The 20,744-nt window shown below is 44.7% G+C and overlaps 1 protein-coding gene across 1 annotated transcript; it reads right to left on the reverse strand.

Annotated features, from left to right (window-relative positions):
* Positions 1-5,380: 5,380 nt before the first annotated feature.
* On the reverse strand, positions 5,381-20,493 carry Spatc1l (spermatogenesis and centriole associated 1 like). Its single transcript, XM_008840465.3, has 4 exons — positions 17,304-20,493; positions 14,268-14,597; positions 6,164-6,315; positions 5,381-5,905 (listed from the first exon to the last, which is right to left on the reverse strand). Exons 1-4 carry the CDS (start codon positions 17,503-17,505, stop codon positions 5,579-5,581), a joined length of 1,011 nt encoding a protein of 336 aa, XP_008838687.1. The 5' UTR covers positions 17,506-20,493; the 3' UTR covers positions 5,381-5,578.
* Positions 20,494-20,744: the final 251 nt, after the last annotated feature.

The following is a 20,744-nucleotide window of genomic DNA, read 5'->3' on the forward strand; positions in this document are numbered from 1 at the left end:
GCAGCCAAAATTTTCAGTCCAGTCTTCTGGCTTGTACTGTACACCCAGTTACAGTCTTATTAAGTGGATGCAGACAAGTATTGCTACCTGTGGCTACTGAAAGATGTTTTCCCTATGTTTCTCTGTATTATGCAAGTGTTATTTTTTGGTACTTTCTTTTGCCTGTAACAAGATGATTTGGCTCAAGAGGAGCTAGGTTTTACCTCCCAGAACCAGATGGGTACAGTCCAAAAGGAAACCGTTTCAGTGAGCTTGATTTGAATTCTGATCAGCTTATTTCTTGTCTACAAGTATGTGATATGACCACCCCCCCTTCCTTCTGAAAAACTGTAAATCAGGGTATGGGGAGGGGGGAGAAAGGAGACTGCTTCTGTTTATAACAGCCTTCATTTAAGACAGACCTAAGAAAATTGTTTTAAACTCCCTTTCCTGGGCTATGCCTACTTGACCTGTGATATTAAATCTCTTCCAGTCAAGGTTTATTCAAGAATGTTTGGATTTTTGTACACAGTAATTAATGTACCAGATTGGTGTTACTAACCTTATTGGATATTTAATAACAATACTTGAAGGCCTATACTAATCTGATTAGAGAACTTAAAGGAACAGTTTTGTCCTTGCCTTCCAAGGTCAACTAAGTCCCAGGAGACTATGGGGCACCTCTAAAAATGTCCTATAACTGTGGGTCACCTGTGGGTCAATAACTGTGGGTCCTATAACTGTGGGTCACCTGACCTGGGGAGGTCATGGAGACCCCACCAGAGAGACTCAAACCAGTGTCCAGCCTACAGAGAGGAGGGTCAAAACACAGGAAAAGTTTCCTCAAAGCTTCCAAGTGAACCATGGTCAAGTAGGACCTTCTGACTTATCCTCACATAGACGGAACTGGTAAAAGAAAAGCCAAAGGGGTCAGGGGCTCCCCCCCGAAGCTCAAGTAACCCTTGGGGATCAGATCCTCAACTGACCTTGAGAAAAACAAAAATTTGGTTAATTTGGGCCAATTGTATAATTGGGTATTTCCTTAAATACCCAAAAGGAAAGTATAACCAAAGACTAAAATAATCAGTATATTTCTTTTAAAGTCCAATAAATTGTGCTTCCCAGACATTAGGCTTAAAGTTCATATGGAAAATTTTCTCCTTGATAAGAAAAATGCTACTCAGATGTCACGAAGAGCCAGAATGCTCTGACTCCATTTTGGCTAGCTTCTTTAGACAAGTCCAGACAAGCTCAGGCATATTGTACATGTAAAAGCCTTATAAGGTATGAACAAAAACTTATGACTCTAAAAGATATGAGTCAGCACATTCCAATGCCCTGAAGACAGCCCCTACCAATCAAGACTTTCCCTGTACACAGGCTATGGGGACATCCAATTATTTTAAAAAATGCTTGGTGCGTGCGGGTTTCTGTGGAGTGCCCCAATAAAAGCTCCTGCCTGCTATCGTTCAGGGCCAGACTCCATCTTTGGCTCATGAAGTCTGTGCCCGGCTAGCCGCCATTTGGTTGTTGTCCTTTTTTACTTTAAATTCTTAAATGAACTTTTTGTATAATCTTTTTGGGTATCTGTGGGAATTATTCTCGATTCTCGAACCCTAACAGTCAGACTTCAGATCTTGGTCTAGTTCAATACTGCCATGCCTAACTGCAACCAAGAAAGACAAGCCCACTATTGTTCTTATCTGAAAACTAAATGATGGCTAAATTTCTTTTCTTTCCCTGTCTAGAAGCCATTTGAAAGGGAACTCACACTGATTCTAGCCACCCCAACAGTCATAGAAGTGTCTGAAAGGCAGATCCTGAGTCCAGTTGCCGTAGCCAAATGAAAAATGAGGAACCCACTAGATGGATGCTCTTGGAAGCCCTCATCAAGAAACTCTAATGGCCTTTTGGACATTTAAAATTCACCGTTCTGACTTCTCCTGGTTCCCTGCCTGAACTTATGCCTAACTACTCTTGTCTTTACTTCACATCTCCTCCCAGGCACCAGTCAAGGACTGTCTTTTCTCTATATACTTTTCGAGTCTTTTAGAAAGACCTACTGAAGAGGTATCCCGGTTGCCACACTGTGTCCCTATTCAGCATGGAAGAAGCCAGAATGACCAGCACCCCAATTCCCTATTGGCAATTAAGGTTACCTCTTCAGAGGGAGGAGTAATGAGAACAGGAGGTAGAAAGTGGCTAGGCAGTTCTAGGGTGAAGACACCCCCCCCCCAAGAATGGCTAGTTTCTTTCTCAACTGAGAGTTGGAAATTCCCTTGAATCTGCAGTTAACTTGTCCCCACCTGAGGCCAGGGATGCCAAAACTATCAGAAAAGGGAAGCATCTGTGCCTATCTTGGGGAAGAATGCTGTTCTTATGCAAATCAGTCCAGCATTGTTACAAAAAATACAAGGCAAATGCTAAAGAAAATAAAGGCCAGAAAAAAGAATTATGTATATGCTATTTGCTTTTTGCTTGCATTCCTCACATATGAATTGACTATATTAAGCACTATGATTGATTACTATAAGCCATTACATGATTGTGCATTTTTACAGATGGAAAACTGAAGTTGAGTGGTTGGTAACCTGCCTCAGGTCTGTCTAGCTCCAAAAGTCATAAACTTACCAGAATATTCTTATAATTTCACTACAATGTAAATGACTTAAGGGTTCAATAAAGATTTGCTTTCTGCTTAATAAATAAATAAATAAATAAATAAATAAATAAATAAATAAAGGATTTGTTGGGGACCCCTGCTGTTTGGGTTGCAGTCTCTCCATGTCTTCCTACTCTCTTCCTGGCTCACTTTGAAGTGGCCGCCACAGATACATGACCTCTGGCATAGAAACTGCCACGTTTTTCCTATGTGATAATCAGGCACTGTCTGACAGTCTGATAGAAGCCCACATGTAAATGGGGCATCCTACAAAGCACTTATCAACTGAGTCTTTTGCTACTGCCTCCACACTATAAATCTTCTAGTTTAACCCCAATAAAGTGAAGCTGAATCACTGAATAAACTGGAGCTGAATCACTGAATAAACTGGAGCTGACTCACTGAATAAACTGAAGCTGTATCACTGAACTTGTCTGGAGCTGTATCCTGTGTTACCAGCCTGTGATTCAGTCTTCCCGGAGGGGGCTGTCCTTCTGTCAACATTCACTCACGAAGATCCTGCTTTCGCCGTTCCTGCACCTCCCCTCGTGATCCGGTGGCCAATGGATCGTGTGTACAGAGGGAGCATCCGGCAGCTTGGCACAGAACCCGCCCGGCAGCTTGCAGGCCCGCCGACCTGCAGACTCGCCTACACTTCCCGAGCAGCCACGGAGAGCCAGAGACCCGTCCAGCAGCGCAAGACGCACACAGCAACAAGGATTGAGTATAAATTTCCCCAAAACTTGAGCTGGAGGCTGGCACCATTACAGAGTGATCCAGGGGTCAGTCCGCCAGCATGATTAAACTCATTCTCCACCTGATTTGGCTGCTGATCTCCTGACTTTCTGTAACAATACCACTGTCAAGGCCTACCTGAACCACCACACACCCCCCCTCACTGCTGTCCTATCTCATCTCATGCTGGAACACTCTCTGACTCTAGGCACCCCTGGGAGGCACTGTAACCTGGGATCAGCCCTGTCAGGGTGGAGACTGAGCCCTTGGCCTCTGGGAACTCCCCCGAGCTTGGCCCCATGATGTGAACAGAGGGTGGCCCAGTGGACAGCCAGAACCCCAGGGACCACTCAGAGCTGAGCTCAAGAGCCTAGGGACACCAATGCCTTGTGGGTTTGAATTTAGAATGTTTCCCGAAAGGCTTACTGTTGAAGGTTTGGACCCCAGTACAGCAATGTTGGGAGACAGGGCTTTGGGGGCTTGATTAGACCATGGGGACTCTGATCTCTTGAAAGGATTAACCCACTGATGAGTTTATAATTGGACTATTGGGAGGAAACTGGAGGAGGGGCTTCATTGAAACAGGTAGATCACTGGGGGTATGCCCTTAATGGGTATATCTTGCCCCATACTTCCCACCCCAAAGGTGACCTCCAAAGGTGAGCCATGATGCTTTGCCTCATCATAGACACAGAAACAATGGAGTCAGGCAAGCATGACCTGAAGCCTCTGAGGTGTGAGCTACTTAAACCTGTCCTCACTGAATCAGTTTTCTCAGTGTTTTTTCACAGTGACAGAAAGCTAACACAGAGACTCAAGGTCAAGATCCCAATTCTTGAGATCCTGGAGCCCAGGGTCCAAGTCACTCTGCCCTCCAGTTCCTTTTGATAACTTGTACTTACTTTGTTTTCTTCCTTGTTTTTTTTTTTTTTTTTAATGAGGCTGTAATACGTAAGTACCTAAGGCACCTTACTCGTTGGAAAAATCACCCTTCCCAGGGTAAGATAATGCCTCCCGGTGTGTGGAGCATGCCTTTGTTATGCAAAACAGCCAACTCTGACCCATTTTCTTAACCTTTACTCCCCAAGCCAAGGTTCCCTGGCCTCCAAACCACCTAGAGCCAGGTAGGCACTGGTCAGTAGAGATCTCCTCTCCGTCCCTCCCAAGCCTATGGAACTGTCCAATCCTATACTTGCTCATACTTGCCTACCTTACCTTACCCATTCCTTCCTAAAGAAGTCACCACAGGCCTCTTGCTCCTTTGGAGTCTCCTGACGACTCCAGTGGGGTTGGTGCTGGTGGGGATCCAGACACAAAGACCTGGAGTAGTAGGACACTTGACAAGCACCAACCCCACTGGTTCAGTGAGGGGTCCATCCCCCTGCTGCAGGACTGACTCTGGAGCAGAGCACATGCGCACAGCGAGTTGCCTGTGGGATGAGAATTGATACCTAAGGCCACAGTAACCTTACCACTCTGGTCAATGCTCAGGAACATTGCAGGCCTCCCAGGTACCAAGCATTAAGTTCCATTATCTTAGTGACCCTTCCCTATTTGCTGCTGCTTCCTTAATTTCTGCTCCACAGAGACAGCCTGTCCTGTACCAGCACAGCATGCTCAGTCACATAGGCCAAGCACGTACTCAACATGTTCTATCCTCACAGTCCAAAATTCCTAACTTTGCCCAAGGGTTGGTGTCCGTTCTACACAGACCCTGTTGACCCCACAGCCATCTAACCTCCAGCTCTGCATTTGGGAAATCTCAGACTGGAATCCGACTTGCTGGACCTTTCAAGGGACAAACTGAGGCCTCCAAGGATGCTGAACTAGCCCTGAGGGAAGGTGGGTGGCCACAGTCCTGCAGGTAAGGGTCCAGGCACCCTGCCTGAGCAGCAGCCAAGCCCCTCGGTATTGTCCAAGGAACCTAACCCTAAATACCAATCCATATCTCTTGTAGGCTAGCAGAGACCAAGACACCTCTCCACGCCCTCAAAGAGCCAGAGGTAAGGCAAACAAATAAGTTTTTAATAAGGTAACAAGTGCCCCGCGACTATGCGCGACCCAGGCTGCTGGTGCCCAGGATAAGCGCATGCACGGAGACCTCTCCCCAGGCAGTTGGGCAGATGGCTTCCCATGCTGGAGTACGCGGGTGGCCCGTTTGGAACAAACATGTTTATTGCAGGAAGATGCGAGGCCAGTGGCTCACCAGGCGAAGAGCGGCTTGCTGTCCTCCTTGGAAAGCTCGCACAGGCAGTTTAGCAGCAGCAGGGAATCACCCAGGAACTTGGGTGGCACGATGTCAATGACCAGCTTGCGCAGTGCTGCTGGGCTGCTGTGCAACGGGTTAGACCGCAGGTCGGGCCGCTGCTTCAGGATGCCATAGGTGTTGATGAGGAACTCACTGAATACTGGGTGCACCTCCCGGCTGTAGCCCAACTTCTCCAGCCGTGTAGTCAGTGTCACGTAGCGATGTGTCAGCTCGCGCAGCTTCTTCTCATCCACAGAGCCATCCAGGGACTTGATAGAGATCTGCACACCACAGGGAAGTAGGGAAAAGGCATTCAAGTCAGGGAAGCCTCTGACCCCAGTGTAGGCAGGTGGGACAGGCCAGGTTTGGGTACTTAGAGGGGAAATGGAAGCCCTGGGCCCCTTCCATTACTTCAGAAGGATGAGCCCTTGAGAGGTCAGTGCTTGAACCCAAGAAGAGTCAGGTTTCTGCAAGGACTTGCCAGCAACAGGATGTGCCCTAGGCAGGAGTCCTGCCCTTGGGCAGCAAAAACAGCGCACCTGCTTGATCTTCTCAGGAATGTTGGACACTGTGAAGCCATAGAGCCGCGTCACACCTGGGAACACATAGGCCAAGATGCGCCGGTCCAGCTGGAAGGCGATCTCCCCAACAATGCGGCCGTCCTTCTCAGTTCCCGCAAAGCTCTGGATCTCTGTGCAGTGGGTGAGACAGGTGCTATCCTGACCATTTCAAGGTCCTAAGATCACCTTGCTCCCCATAACCACCTAAGAGAAAACCCAAATCTGAACCCTCTAGGGGATGTTCCTTTGGATCTGGAGAGAGGCCTGTCCCTCCCTCCTTACTCTCAGCACATTTCCCTGGGACCTGGGTATATGGCTCCCTTCTCTGCCTGAGATGCAGAATGCTTGTAAACCTGCAAAAGAATGTGGGGATCATGGGAAAAGGGCACTCAGGTCTATCCAGGTGGAGCAGGGCTCTGCTCTGTTGTTCTCAGGTACTGCTCCACCAGGCCAACTCAGCCCTCTCTGAGGACAGCAAGAGCATCACTCCTTGGCTCAAAAAAGGGCCATCTTTCTCCAGTCCACAGTATTGCCACCAAAGAGGGGCTGATACCTGAAAATTCAGTTATCAACCTGATCCTGTCATATTTGTAGACAGGATTTTGGACAGAAGACTCTCTTCATTACACCCCTGATACTTCTTGGAACACCTGGATCCTTCCCTGCCCCCTCCCCAAAGACTGCTTCCAAATGCCCCTTCTCCATGGCAGCCTCTGACATCATGGGACTCATTCATTAAACAATGTGGTATTCAATACCCTTTCCAAACCTTATGCGCTTTGAAAAAGGAGCCTCTTCTGAATTTGAAAGAAAAGATCTGCATGGTGTGGAAAGCCCTCCTGCATCTTCAGGGCCCATGCTGAACTGATGCTCTGAGGGGTCTAAGTTCTATACTCCCTCTCTGCAATACACATTGCAGAGCACAGGATGTTGACACAGTTGTCTTCACCTAGGCAACTCCCCTGACCCCTCAAGCCCATGTGCTGCTCACACTCAGAGGTATCACTCCTGAGCTCTGCTCTTGTATCCTGACAGAAGACACAGGATGGCATGCTTACACCCAGGAATTTCCCAGACAAGACTTGTGACACAAACCCTGCCAGGGTTTCAATTGGGTGGGGTGATTTGATTCATCCATATGAGACCACTTTGTGAGAGCCTCAGAATCCAGTACAATTATCAATCCTCATTCTCCCCTCCTCCAACCCCTGCAACTACCACTCTTATCTGGGCATGTCACAGAGATGGAACTACACAAGGTATCTGATGTCATCCACACAGCATATTGTTTTTGAGGTCCATCCTTGTAGCACATCAGTGCTTCATTCCCATTGGTGATTGAATAATATTCTATCACACGAATATGCTATATTTTATTTACCTATTCATCAGCTGATGGGCTTTTGTGTTGTTTCCACCTTTCGGCTATTATGAATGAGGCTGCTCTGAACACTCATGTGCAAGTTTCTGTGTAGACAGATGTTTTCAGTTCTCTGGGTAAGTAACTAAGAATGGGATTTCTGGGTTGCAAAGTAACTGTTTAACCTTTTGGGAACTGCCAGGGGGTCTTTTTCTAAGTGACTGCCGCATTTTTCCATCCTCGTCAGCATTCAAGGAAAAGTCTCTCAACTTCATACCACAGATGTTCTTCCTAACCACCATGGGTAAGACATGGAATTTCCTTGTAGCTCTCATTTACATGGTGAGGACAGTTAATTACGTTGAGCATCTTTTCAGATGCTTATTTTATCCATTTAAATGTCTTCTTTGGAGAACTTTCTGTTAAGTCCTTTGTATATCCTTTTAACAGGCAAGGTCTTGCTATGTAGCCCAAGCTCTCCTGAAACTAGAAATTCTTGTCTCAGCCTCCCAAGTGGTGACATTTTGCCCACTCATAATTGGATTGTTTGCCTTTTACTATTGAAAGAGAGGAAGGTTTTTGTTTTGATTTTTGGCTTGTTTTTGAGACAGGGTCTCACTCTGTAGCCCAGGCTGGCCTACAACTCAAGGCAATCCTCCTGCCTCAGCCTTCCATATCCTGGGATTACAAAAAGTGAGCCACCACACCCTACAAGAGTTCTTATATATTCTGGAACTAATTTACAAACATTTTACACAGTGGCTTTTCATTTTTTGATGTTCTTTAAAACATAAAAGATTTTCACACATGGGTGTGGTGGCATGCGTCTTTAATCCCAGCCCTCAGGAGGTAGAGGCAAGTGGATCTCTGTGAGATTAAGGCCAACCTGGTCTACATAGTGAATTCCAGGTGGACTGGGACTAGGGAGATGCTGTCAAAAAAACCCACAAATTTTTACTTTGGGAAAAAGTCCTATTTATTTATTTTCATTGTTGCATAGGCTTTCAGTGTCATATCAAAGAATCCATCACCAAATCCAAGGTACTGAAGACAAGTTGCTGCTTTTTAGTGCTAGAAGGTGCTATGCAGGCTGCCAAGGGAGAAAAGTCAACAATCTTACCCAGCAGTGGACCCTGCATACTACAATATTGACCTGCCAAATAAGATGTACCCACTGATGCAATAGTGGTATGATTCTTATGGATGCAAACATCCACTTTCTGATTGGATTTGAGGACTGATCCACAGACAAGAATTCATGCCTGGTACTAGAAACCTGGTCAAAAGCCCATAGCTGAGGAGGTCAAACTTACTGTTGTTGTTTTGTTAAATGAAAACTGCCTTCTAAATGTTTATGTTTATACCCAGAGATTAGTGTTGCTTTTTGGTCAGAGAAGCTTCTTTTTGCAGTGGGCAGTGATTAAAGCAGAGACTCATAACTGGTCAAAGTGCTGAGAATAAGTGACTATTGTGTGCTCAGCCTTAAATGGAACATCTACATCACTCCCCTGCCCCAAATCAAGGAACACTGTAAAAGAGGGGAAAGAAAGAATGTAAGAGCCAGAGGGTGGAGGGGAGTGCTGAGAAATGCTGCCTTCTGAACATGACATGGCCGTGTACTCAAGAACTCACAGCAGCTGAGCTACCTGCACAAGACCTGCAGAAGACTGAGTCCATCAACATTCCAACATGAGGGGACTCATGAGGCCCCACCCATAGCTCAAGAGCCATTGGCAGTTACTGGCTGCTGGAGAAGGGGGAGTCATTTTTCTTGAGTGGTATAGAAACTGCTAAGTTGTCTATGCTCTAGTAAATAACTTCACACTCATGCTTATGTAAGCAATCCTAATTACACTTAGTGGGTCATTTTTAAAAAAGAGGAGGCTATATAAGGAGAAAGAAGGGGCTCAGAAGGAGTAGGAGGAAGACAAGAAAGGGTAAAGGGGTGTCCATATTATATATTAAATACATGTATAAAATTGTCAAAGAATAAATAAAAAGAAAATAATCCAGGAATTCAAACTGAGAATCAGACCAAAATAAAAGCACAAGTCCAGCATCATGGTAAATATAACCTCAACATTTAAGAAGCAGAGGCAGGAGGACTGCTGTGAGTTTGGGGCCAGCCAGGGTTATACAGTGAGATTAGTGAGACCCTGTCTTAAACAAAACAAACAAGCAAACCAAATCAATAGGGCAGATGAAGGTATAGAGAGGCAGGGTGTGTGTGCAGATATACATTCACAAGTAGGCATATAGAGGCCAGAGCTGGATGTCAGGTGTCTTTTTCTATCACTCTCTACTTTACTTTTTGAAACAGAGACTCTCACTGAACCTGGAGTTCACCAATTGGCTGGAATGGTTAGCTAGCAAGCTCTAGGGATTTGCCTGTCTCCACCCTCTAGGGCTAGGGTTGAAGAGCATGTTCATGCCACCGCACTCAGCTTTTACATGGATGCTGGAAATCCAAACTCAGACCTTCATGGTTGCACAACTGAACCATCTTCTCAGCCTCAACATTTCCGTTTTTGGGGGGGAGGTCTATTTCTCTCCTCTGCCCTTCCTCCAAGCATTAATTAGGCAGATGAAACATGCTATATCTTAGAATTCTAGGACTCATTCCTAGTCCACCCTAGAATTTCCAAGATCTAGCTAAAAATCTATTCTTCAAAGAAAAAAAAGTCAATACAATTGATAATTTCTAGCTAGACATACCAGAGAAAAATAAAAGACAAAAATCACTATGCTAAAAGCCAGCTATGGTGGGGCACACCTTTAGCCCCAGCAGAGGCAGGTGGATCCCTGTGAGTTCAAGGCCAAACTGGTCTACATAGTAAGTTCCAGGCCAGCTGGGGCTACAGGGAGACCGTCTCAAAAAGACAAACAAACAAGCAAACAAATAGCTATGATAAAAAATTAGAAATGAGGGGACTGGAGAGATGGCTCAGTGGTTAAGAATACTTACTGTTCTTCCAGAGGACCTGGGTTTGATTCTTAACACTCACATGGCAACTAACAACCATCTGTAACTCCAGTTCCAGGGGATCCAACACCCTTTTCTGACCTCTGTGGGCATTGCATGCACATGGTGCACTTACATAAAGGCAAAACTCATACACATAAAATAAAAATAGTTTTTAAAATGTTTTTTAAAAATTAAAATGAAGGGCCGGGCATGGTGGTACATGCTTTTAATTCCAGTGCTTGGGAGGCAGAGGCAGGAGAATCTCTGTGAGTTCCAGGCCAGCTGGGGCTACAGGGAGACCCTGTCTCAAAAATACCAAAAAAAAAAAAAAAAAAAAAAGAAGACTGAAATGATACTACTCTAATGACACCCACAGGACAATAAGAAAGTATTAGCAGTAGCTTTATACCCCCCCCCCAAAAATTGACAACCAAAGTGAAATAGAAGACTTCCTCCAAATGCACGAACTGCTAAATCTCACACAAGAACAAACTGACTTATTCAATAAAATGTAATTTGTAGGTATAATACATTCTTACAGATAAATTTCAAGGCCCATATGGTTTCAGTAGTGAATTCTGCCAAGTATGTAAGGCAAGCTTGACACAAAATCTTCTAGCTAATTAAAGAAACTAGAATACTTTCCATCTCATTTTTTGGGGCCAACAATCTATACCAAAATCAGAAAATCACTTTTTAAGAAAACTGAAAAATAGTAACCCTCATGAACAGCATAAATCCTTAATAAGATTTTTTTCAAACTGAATTCAACAATACAAAAAGTAAAATATATCAGAATCAAATGAGGTTTAGCTCAGGAAAGCAAGGTTAGTTTAACATTTAAAAAAATTAATCAGTATGATTTGCCATATGCTATGATTCTAATGGGTACCCTCCAAAGGTCCAAATGTAAAGGTTTGATTCCAGGATGGAAGTATGGAGAGTACTGTTCTGGACCTTTAAGTAGTGGAACATGTTAGTAGGTCTTTAGCTCATTGGGGGGGTGTGCCCTCAAAAGGCATTATAGGACTGAAGCTCCCCCCCTTCCTTTCACCCTCTTTCCCTCTCATTCTTTTTGCCCCAGTATGTAGCCAATCACTCAGATAAACTCTGTCTGATATTCTGATGTGCCTCCTTCACTGAAGGCCAAATCCAGGGCACCACTTGATCTTGGAGTTTCAGTATCCAGAAGCATGAGCCAAAATAAACCTTTGTTTACTTTATAAGTAGCCTATGTCCCTTGTTTCATAATAGTCATGAAATTTCATTCACAAATGGTACAATTAGGCCAGGGATATAGTTCAGCCATATATAGTCCTGGATTCAGTCCCTAGTGCTACAAAAACAAAACAGAATCCACCAAAAAGTTAGGAGAGCAAATGAGTTTAGTTAAGGTTTCAGGACATAAATTAGTCAGAGTTCTCCAGAGAAATCAGTGGGTATATGACTCTGTGGGGGGGGGGGACAACAGAGGGACCCCACAAGTCTTGAGATCTGCAGTTGGCAACTGGAAAACCAGAAGAGCTGATGATATATATAGTTCCTGTCCAAAAGCAGTAGCCTGGAGACCCAGAAAGAACTGATATATAGGTTCAGAACTGAAAACAGCCAGGCAGGTAGAATCCTCTCTAACTCACTGGAGGATCTATTCAGTTCTTCAACTGATAGGATGAGGTCTACCCACATCCAGGAGGGCAATCTGTCTTATTCAGTCTACCAATTTAAATGCTAATCTCCTAAAACAAATCCCCACCAGCACACCCAGAACAATGGGTGGCCAAATGACTGAGTGTCCTAACCCAGACAGGTTGACACAAAATTATCATAGAGGTAAATATACAGGTATATAGGAATTGCACATAGGAATATATATGTATATAGGAATTATAAAACATTGCTAATAACAGTTACAAACCTGCAATGTTACTATGCCAGCATTACAACTGTACCTAAATGAAACAACTTGACTCTTGAATTTAGTTCTTAAGAGTGGGTCCAAACTTGGAAGATACTCATTTCCTCAGATAACTCTTGGAATTGTCAGTGTCCTGGAACTGTGCTGCTAGAACTGTGTCTGGAACTCTGTCTCTGGAACTGTGCTCTTGAGTCAGGCCCTACCCATAATTTTTATTCAAACCAGTTTCTCCAGCTTCAGTTGGGGAAGTACAAGCCAGAATCCACCCTTATCAAAACAATCCTGCCTTTTCGTCCCTAGATCTAGAGTATCTCATGTGCCCAAGGATAAGCTTCCTTCCCAGTCTTCACTGTGGTCAATGAAGACAGGGCCTTGTCTTTCAGCACTTTGATAGGTTAATTCTCAAGCATACCCACATTCGTTGATTGTCTTTTGGGGGTAGAGTATGAAACTGAGGTTGCCAAGGTTCATTAAAGTTCATTAACATAGATTTTGTCCATTTTCAAAGTCATGCTTAATACCTAAAAAAACAGAAAGAGGAGCTAGAGAGATGGTTCAGTGGTTAAGAGCACTGATTGTTCTTGCAGAAGACCTGGGTTTGAATCCCAGCACACACATGACAGTTAACAACCATCCATAACTCCAGTTCCAGAGGTTCCAACACCCTCTTCTGTTCTCCACAGGCACTGCACACAGGTATACTTACACACATGTAGGCAATACACTCATACACATTAAATAAATAAATAAAAAATTTTTAAACCCAGAAAGAGAGTATTCATCGAAAACGTCAATGTTGTGAAGCTGTCAATTCTCTGAAAATAGAGCTAATTGATCTGTAGACTCAAGATAATTCTAGTCAAGGTCCCATCAGGCTTTTTTGTAGAAATGCCAACCTGATTCTAAAATTCGTGTGGAAATGTGAAGGACCTATAACAGCCAGAACAACTTGCTTTGTAGATTTGCATAAAGCCACAAACATCTAATTCAAGTGAGTCCAAACATATGGATATACTGAGCCACATGAGACTTCAGAAACAGACTCACATGCAGGCAGAGGATCACATGTAGACAAAGGATCAATTTTTTTTTAATTTTATATGTATTGCCTGCACATGTGTAAGTTGTACCCATGTCATGCAATGCCCATGGAGGTCAGGAGAGGACATTGGATCCCCTGGAACTAGAGTTATGAATGGTTGTTACCTGTCATGTGGGTGCTGGGAACTGAACCTGGGTCATTAGCAAGAGCAATCAGTGCCCCTAACCGCTGAGCCATCTCTCCAGCCCCAAAGGATTGATTTTGACAAGGTGCTGAAGTAGTTTTGGGGGAAGGGTCATCTTTTCAATGTCTGTGCTAGGGAGCAGCTTCTACACACAAACCTCATATCAGACAAAAGAAACTTGGAATTGATAACAGACCCAAATCTAAAACCTATAAAACTTCCAAAAGAAAACAGAATATTTGCAACCCTGTTTGACAACGACTTCCTAAATTAGACACAAAAAGTATAAGCTACAAAAGAAAAAGATTAAACTTTATCATAGTCACCAGTTTCATCCCTCTCCTGACAAACATTAAAAAATGAAAAACTCACAGACTGGGAGGCATGCCTGTGGAACATACCCTAAAGGACGTCTATCCAGAAAACAGGAGGGCAAGATTTAGCAACTAAACATGAGGGCAAGTAGCTCCATTTTCAAAAAGGCCAGGACAGATTTAGCTCTGGCCCCTGGCCCACCCCAGCTCTCCTCCCTATTCTGCACTGCTAAGGAAGCTAGGCATAGCCAAGTCTCCTCAACATGATCCTCCCCTACTCAGAGCCACCCAGGTACACCATACCTTTGAGGTAATAGCTCCTCCTGGTCCTGTCCCCAGTGGGCAGTCTGCTCTCTGAGAAGCACACCTTCTTAGGCCGCACAATTTCCCTGGGCTTAAGCAGGGTTTTGTCAGCCAGTGGATCCTGCAAGGTACTCAGGAGTGGGGACAGCTTCCTGTCAGCAACTCGAGCATGCAGTTCTGGAGGACTGAGGAGGGCCTTGAAAGTCACTTGAGAGGTAGTTCCACAGCCTGGAGAGGCCTCATCTTCACTGGAGAGTGGAGCATGTGACCACAGCAAGTCCTCTAGGGAGGATGTCTCAGGAACACTGGTAAATCTTCCAAAGTCTGGACCTGGGGTAGGGAGGAAAGGAGCAGAAAGTCAGGCTGGAAGTTCTCAACATGCCTATAAGCACAGGCAGGTGAACACTAGAACTCCAAGCCCAGGACTTGGATCCCTTCTGGCATTTCCCCTGGTATCAGGAGCCCCTACCCCAGGATCTCAAGCACAGTGAGCATAACAGACCTCCATGTACTCACAACCACATTCATTGGAGTGATTTCTACATGCTTTTTTCAAATTTGTCATAAACAGTGTTATCCTTGGGGCTAGAGAGATGGCTCAGCAGTTAAGAGTGCTGGCTTCTCTTGCAGAGGACCTGGGTTCGGTTTCCAGCACCCACATGACAGCAAACAACTGGCTGTGACTCCAATTCCGGGGAATCTGATGCCCTCTTCTGACCTTCACAGGCATTGCATGACATGGGTGCACTTACATACATGCAGGCATAACATTCATACACATAAAAATAATAAAATATTTAAAAATAAATGAATAGTATCATCCTATATGTTTCCTCTGCAACATATACATTTTCAGATTCATCAGCATCCAGTCACTTGAGAACCAGCTTGTTCCTCTGTTTCCCTGACCATGTTCAAACCCAGTGTCTTTTCTCCCATTTTTATTATAAAAGCAAAGCTGTGGTTGGTGTAGGTCAGGGGTGCAGCACTTACTTAACGGGGTGAGGCCCTGAATTCAATCCCCAGTACCTGATTTAAAAAAAAAAAATAGTAAAGCTGTAGTCAGCATTTCTCACAGCTGCACCTGAGCTTAAGTGTGTGCATGTTTAGCTCTCCTTCCTTTCCAGAGGCCTCATCAAATGTAATTCATCTATCTCTTTTTTGACTTAAGAAGTTCTTATCCATCCCCATGGTCAGGAATTTACTTTCTTAATAAGAAAGCAAATATATTGAGAAAGTGTTTTTAAGAGCCTATTATATAGGCTTTTAAATAATTATATTTTAAAATACACAAATGCAGGACCCAACTACTATGCCCTAAATTTTTTTTCTAAGTTTAAAAGAAGGTAACTTGCTAGCAAGATACTGCTTCCCACATGCTCTTGTGGGACCCATTGGTCTTGGAGGACCTCACAGCCCCTATCCAGACTCTTTGCAGCACCAAAGAGCCTGATGTACAGTTGTACTGGAAATATTCACAGAACTTTTCTGGGAAATTTTTGTAAAATTACTAAATAAAAAGTAGAAAACCAAAGTGAGTCAATAAACAAAGAAGACAAATCTAAACATTCTGAGAAAAGACAATCTCTTCAACAAATAGTTCTAAGAAAATTGTAAAAGCACAAAACTAGATCCTATCTCACTCTTGGAAGCTGGTCAAGAGGCAATAAGGATCTTTAGTCTTTGAGAATGGTCAGCACCAATGAGTCACAGGAGCAAGTGCCACTGCAGCTACCACAACGTTATAAGTGTCTGTGAATTTTGCACAAATACTGCAGGATGTCACAGGCCCAGTGGCATGAGCACTATCCCTCCAACAAATGTTCTATGCCAGCAACACTGTCTTCATCCCCCAGTCCAGATCCCTGCAAGATCCTCTGCATGTCTAAGCTTCCTTTTGAGGGCTCCCCCTGGGACTGAAGTGGTAGAAATGTGGTAAAGGAGCCCTCTCATCCTAGAGGCTTTGTACCTACCAGATCCAGTGGGCTCTCTGCAGAGTTCAGAGATACAAATGCCTTTCAGTGCTGGCTGTATGAAGAGGACAAGAGGTGGACATCCAAAGAGGACTCTCAGAAGCTCACCAAACGCAAGTCCTTGAAGCCTCCCTTTTGGCAGATTCACAGCTAACCTCCATGATATCCCATAGGAGTGGGTCATAGCCTGACCAACTCCACAGTTCACCATAAGGCTATCTGCCATGTTAAAGACTTGGTGCACTGGAACACAACTCTGTCCTCTCACTTTGGTCAGGTGAAATGAGTGGCCATCACACCTTCAGGAAGCTGAATGCAATGGGTCACTAGCATTCTCAGGCATCAGTGATGGGTCTGTCCACTGCACACCATTCCAACCAATCCTAGATCACATCCACACACCTCACCCAAAGCCACACTACCATGTTATAAATTTTTCACAAAATCTTTTAAAACTAAACTACTTTTATAGAAATTGGTCACTGCCCCACATGTGGGTTTTTTTCTACAAACAATCAAACAGAAAAAAAAAAAAACCCACACAGATTCGATTGGATACTATCTGGTGACCCACTCACACCTAAGAATTGATGTCAGGACTTCCTTCTGGGGTGGATACTATACCTCCCTCCCAATGCCAGGCTCATCCGAGAAACTCCTTTGACCAATGGCTAGATGGATGAGGCATAGCTTAGCTTGACTGGTAAGCACATCTGCACCTCTGTAAGACAACTGCTGATCCAACAGAGGAAGAAAAACACCACCTGTAGCAGGGCTAATTGCCTAGCCAAGCCCAGCAAAGCTCAGTCAGCCTAGAGCCATGGGATCATATCTTGACTGTTTAAAGTTAGGAGACAGCACTTTGAGAAACTGCCAACTGGTGTATCTACCAGGTAACATGCCCACCCACCCCACCATATGTGTGGACTGCATCCATGAAAAGTAGAGGGCCTTTCTCAAGGACACCCTGCATAACAGGCAACTCCAGTGCCAGGAAGCCTCTCCAGACTCCACAACTCTTCGCAGGTGGGGCTGTACTGTCTTGGCCAGGCCTGCACCTCACCTCCACTCCCAGGGGAGCAGGCCTCAGGGTAGGTGGGGGCCTTGGGAAAGAGCAGGTCCCGGCCCCCAAGGCCACAGCTCTCCCGGCAACTTTCACTGAGCAGCCGCTTCAGCATCTGGTTCTCCTTCAGAAGGCGCACCTGCTTCTTCAAGTCTGCATTCTCACTCATGAGCCTGTTCATCAGCTCACTGCCCTCTGCCATGGTGTCCTAAGGTGCTCAGGTATGGGCCTGCAACCCCATGAAGATGGAAACACAGAGCCTGCAGACCCCACAGAAACAGTCCAAGACAATGGAGTTTCACAATGCCTGGCCTTCCACAGCCTTGTGATGTCGCCACCTTTAAAGAGGCAGAACCATGGAGTCAACATCCTTCTTCCTCTGCACTTCTGATACCTCACAGCCAACTCCAGCCCAGCCCGGGCCTGGTGATATGCAGAGATACCAGATACATACAGAATATGCAGGCAAGTATCTCAAAACACAGACAGGGACTGAGAGTGCCAAGGGCACAGAGAGGAAGTATGAGATTCTAAGATTAGAGGTTGAGCTCCCAGGAAGCACCCTAGGCAGGGAGGACAGGACCCCAAGGCCAGACCTTGCTAACACCTTACAGGGGCAGCCAGCAGAACAGAGTATGGGAGGCTCAGGCTGTCCACACTACGTGAAGTCCGCAGACCACAGTGGAGGCTTGGCCATCATCTGAGTGGCATGTGCAGCGTCCTTCCCATGGCACGTGCCTATGAGAGATGAACCTAATGCCATTTCCTGACTCCACAGGCACATAGGCTAGTAGGGATTCCAGAACATGCATGGCATATGGTATGTATGTGTTTTGAGGCTCACCCCTGGGACCTATGCTTGAGGAAGGGGCCATGAAGACAAAGGTGACCAGCCCAGGACAACCCCACGATAGCCCCACAGTCTCAGGCTCTAGGGCTAAGCCCTGACAGGGCTGGAAGTAGAGGTCTACTGATCACATTCCCCTCATGAAAAGGTTTAAGGCATTACAATGTCTTTCAAGACCCTTGACAATTACTCATGGAACTGTGGGATTCAGTCCCAAGTAGACTAATTTAAGGTACCCAGATGGTCTCATCTTTCCCATAGGTAGAACCAGACAAGGTAGGAAAATAGAAAAGCAATGAGGAGAAGAGCAGTATGAGGTGAGGCCGGAGTAGGGCAGTGTTTCAACCAGGACACAGCAAGCAGGGGAACTGAGAGATGTGGACCCAGAGAAGGGAAGCAGTGTGGAGGGCAGGGTTGAGCATGAGCCTGGGAAAGCAAGGTGGGGAAATAGCTTCCTGCCTTTGGGATCTGCAGTATGCTTTTTACTATTTTAGATACAAGTTCTTTTTTTTTTTTTTTTTCCCTTTCATATGATCAGATTAGAAGCTTGTTAATCTTTTCAAAACCCCAACTTTTGGATTTGTTCACTTTTTTACTGAATTTGACTTTTTGCTCTTATTTTATTACTTTTTCCCCACTTAAAGCTTCCTAAAATAGATCAATTTTAAATCCTTATTTACTGCATGCTTTAGCTACATCCTACAATTTTTTTTTTTTTTGGTCTTTTTGAGATAGGGTCTTCCTGTAGTCCCAGCTGACCATGTAGACCAGGCTGACCTTAATCTCACAGATATTCATCTGTCTCTGCCTCCTGAGTGCTGGGATTAAAGGCTTGTGCCACCATGCCTGGACATCCTACAAATTTTGATGTCATGTTTTTCATTCAGCTTGAAATATCTTTTTTTTTCTCCTGTGCACTTGTCATTTTAAAGGCTTTATTTTTAAAGAACAGTTGCAGGTTCATAGCAATGTTGAGAGAAAGGTACAGAGACTACCTGCACATCCCATACTCCGACATACATGTCCCCCTACCATCAGTACCCTGAACCTGACAATCCATTTGCTGCAACCAATAGTCCTACAGTGACATGTCCCTAACACCCAGTCCACATTGTGCATGCAGGTCCCCTCTTGGAGCTGTGTGTTCTATGGGTTTGAACAAATGTACAATGGTGACATGTCTATTGCAGTTCCTATAGAACAGCTTAGTTTGGCCTTGAGAAACCTCTGCACTCTGCCTCATTCCTCACTGTTCCCAATGCCTGGCAACCAGGGATAACTCTACTGTCTCCAATTTGTCTTTTCTAGACTGCCACAGAATTGGAACAATACAGTACATAGCCCCAACATACACATTCATATCTCTCTCCTCTCTCTCTCTCTCTCTCTCTCTCTCCTCTTGGTGTGTGTGTGTGTGTGTGTGTGCGTGCCTGCCTATGGAGGTCAGAGGATAATTTTCAGAGTTGGTTCTTGCTTTCCCCTTGTTGAGATTAGGTAACCCATTTCTGCTGATGTGCTGTGTACTCCAAGCTAGTTGTCCAAATTTCAGGCTGATTCTCCTGCCTCTGCAGATTTACACCACAGCATCTGGCTTTTTACATGGTTCCAGGGATCAAACTTAAGATTGTTCAGGTCTTGTGTGACTAGTGCTTTTAAGCCCTGAACCATCTCCCTAACACCCCTGGATCTTTTTTATTTTTGGAAGATATTTTTATTTGACAAAATCAAGATCAATTTATAAATCATATCAATTTTAAAAATAGTAGAAACATTATGCTATGCATAAAGATGAAGTTAAAGCCAATCAAGTAGACACTAGTTTTCTTAGGAACTGGCACTCCCGATAACATGACTAATCAGTGATCAGATGACTAATCAAGTGGATCTAAAGCAAAGGACTGAGGGGAAGAGATGAGACTATAAATGCAAGAACTATTGGCCACACAGGCAAAGCTCACCTTCCCAACTCATAGCCTAGAAATAACCTGTATGAGTAATGTCAGTCCCTCCATGTTGTTCCGGCTTTCATCTTTGATCATAACTTATTTAGAAGTCTGTTGCTTAACTTCCAAGTCTTTGGAATTTTCCAAATCTCTTGATTTCTCTTTTACCTTCATTGTGGTAAAACAAAACAAAACCCACACATTCCTACTTATGAAGACTCTCGGTGAATGATGCACAGGCACTTGAAATGTGTTGGTCTCCACTGTTTTACATAGTGTTCACAAATGCCAGGGAACTTTTATGTTGGTTGATGTTGGGACCTGTCCTTACAGATTGTCTGTTTCATTTCTGTTGCTGTGATAAAACACTGACCAAAAGCGGGGCTGGAGAGATGGCTCAGCAGTTAACAACATTGACTATTCTTACAGAAGACCCCGGTTCAAATCCCAGCACCCACATGGCAGCTAACAACTGTCTGTAACGCCAGTTCCAGGGGATCCAACAGCCTCTTCTGTCCTCCGCAGGCATTTCACAATACGGGCACACTTACCTACATGCAGGTATAACACTCATACACGTAAGATGAAAATAATAAACAATGCTGGGTATGGTGGCACACACCTTTAATCCCAGCACTTGGGAGGCAGAGG

Source organism: Nannospalax galili, unplaced genomic scaffold, assembly GCF_000622305.1.
Source record: "Nannospalax galili isolate Female #2095 unplaced genomic scaffold, S.galili_v1.0 scaffold619, whole genome shotgun sequence".
In the NCBI taxonomy this organism is placed as follows: Eukaryota; Metazoa; Chordata; class Mammalia; order Rodentia; family Spalacidae; genus Nannospalax; species Nannospalax galili.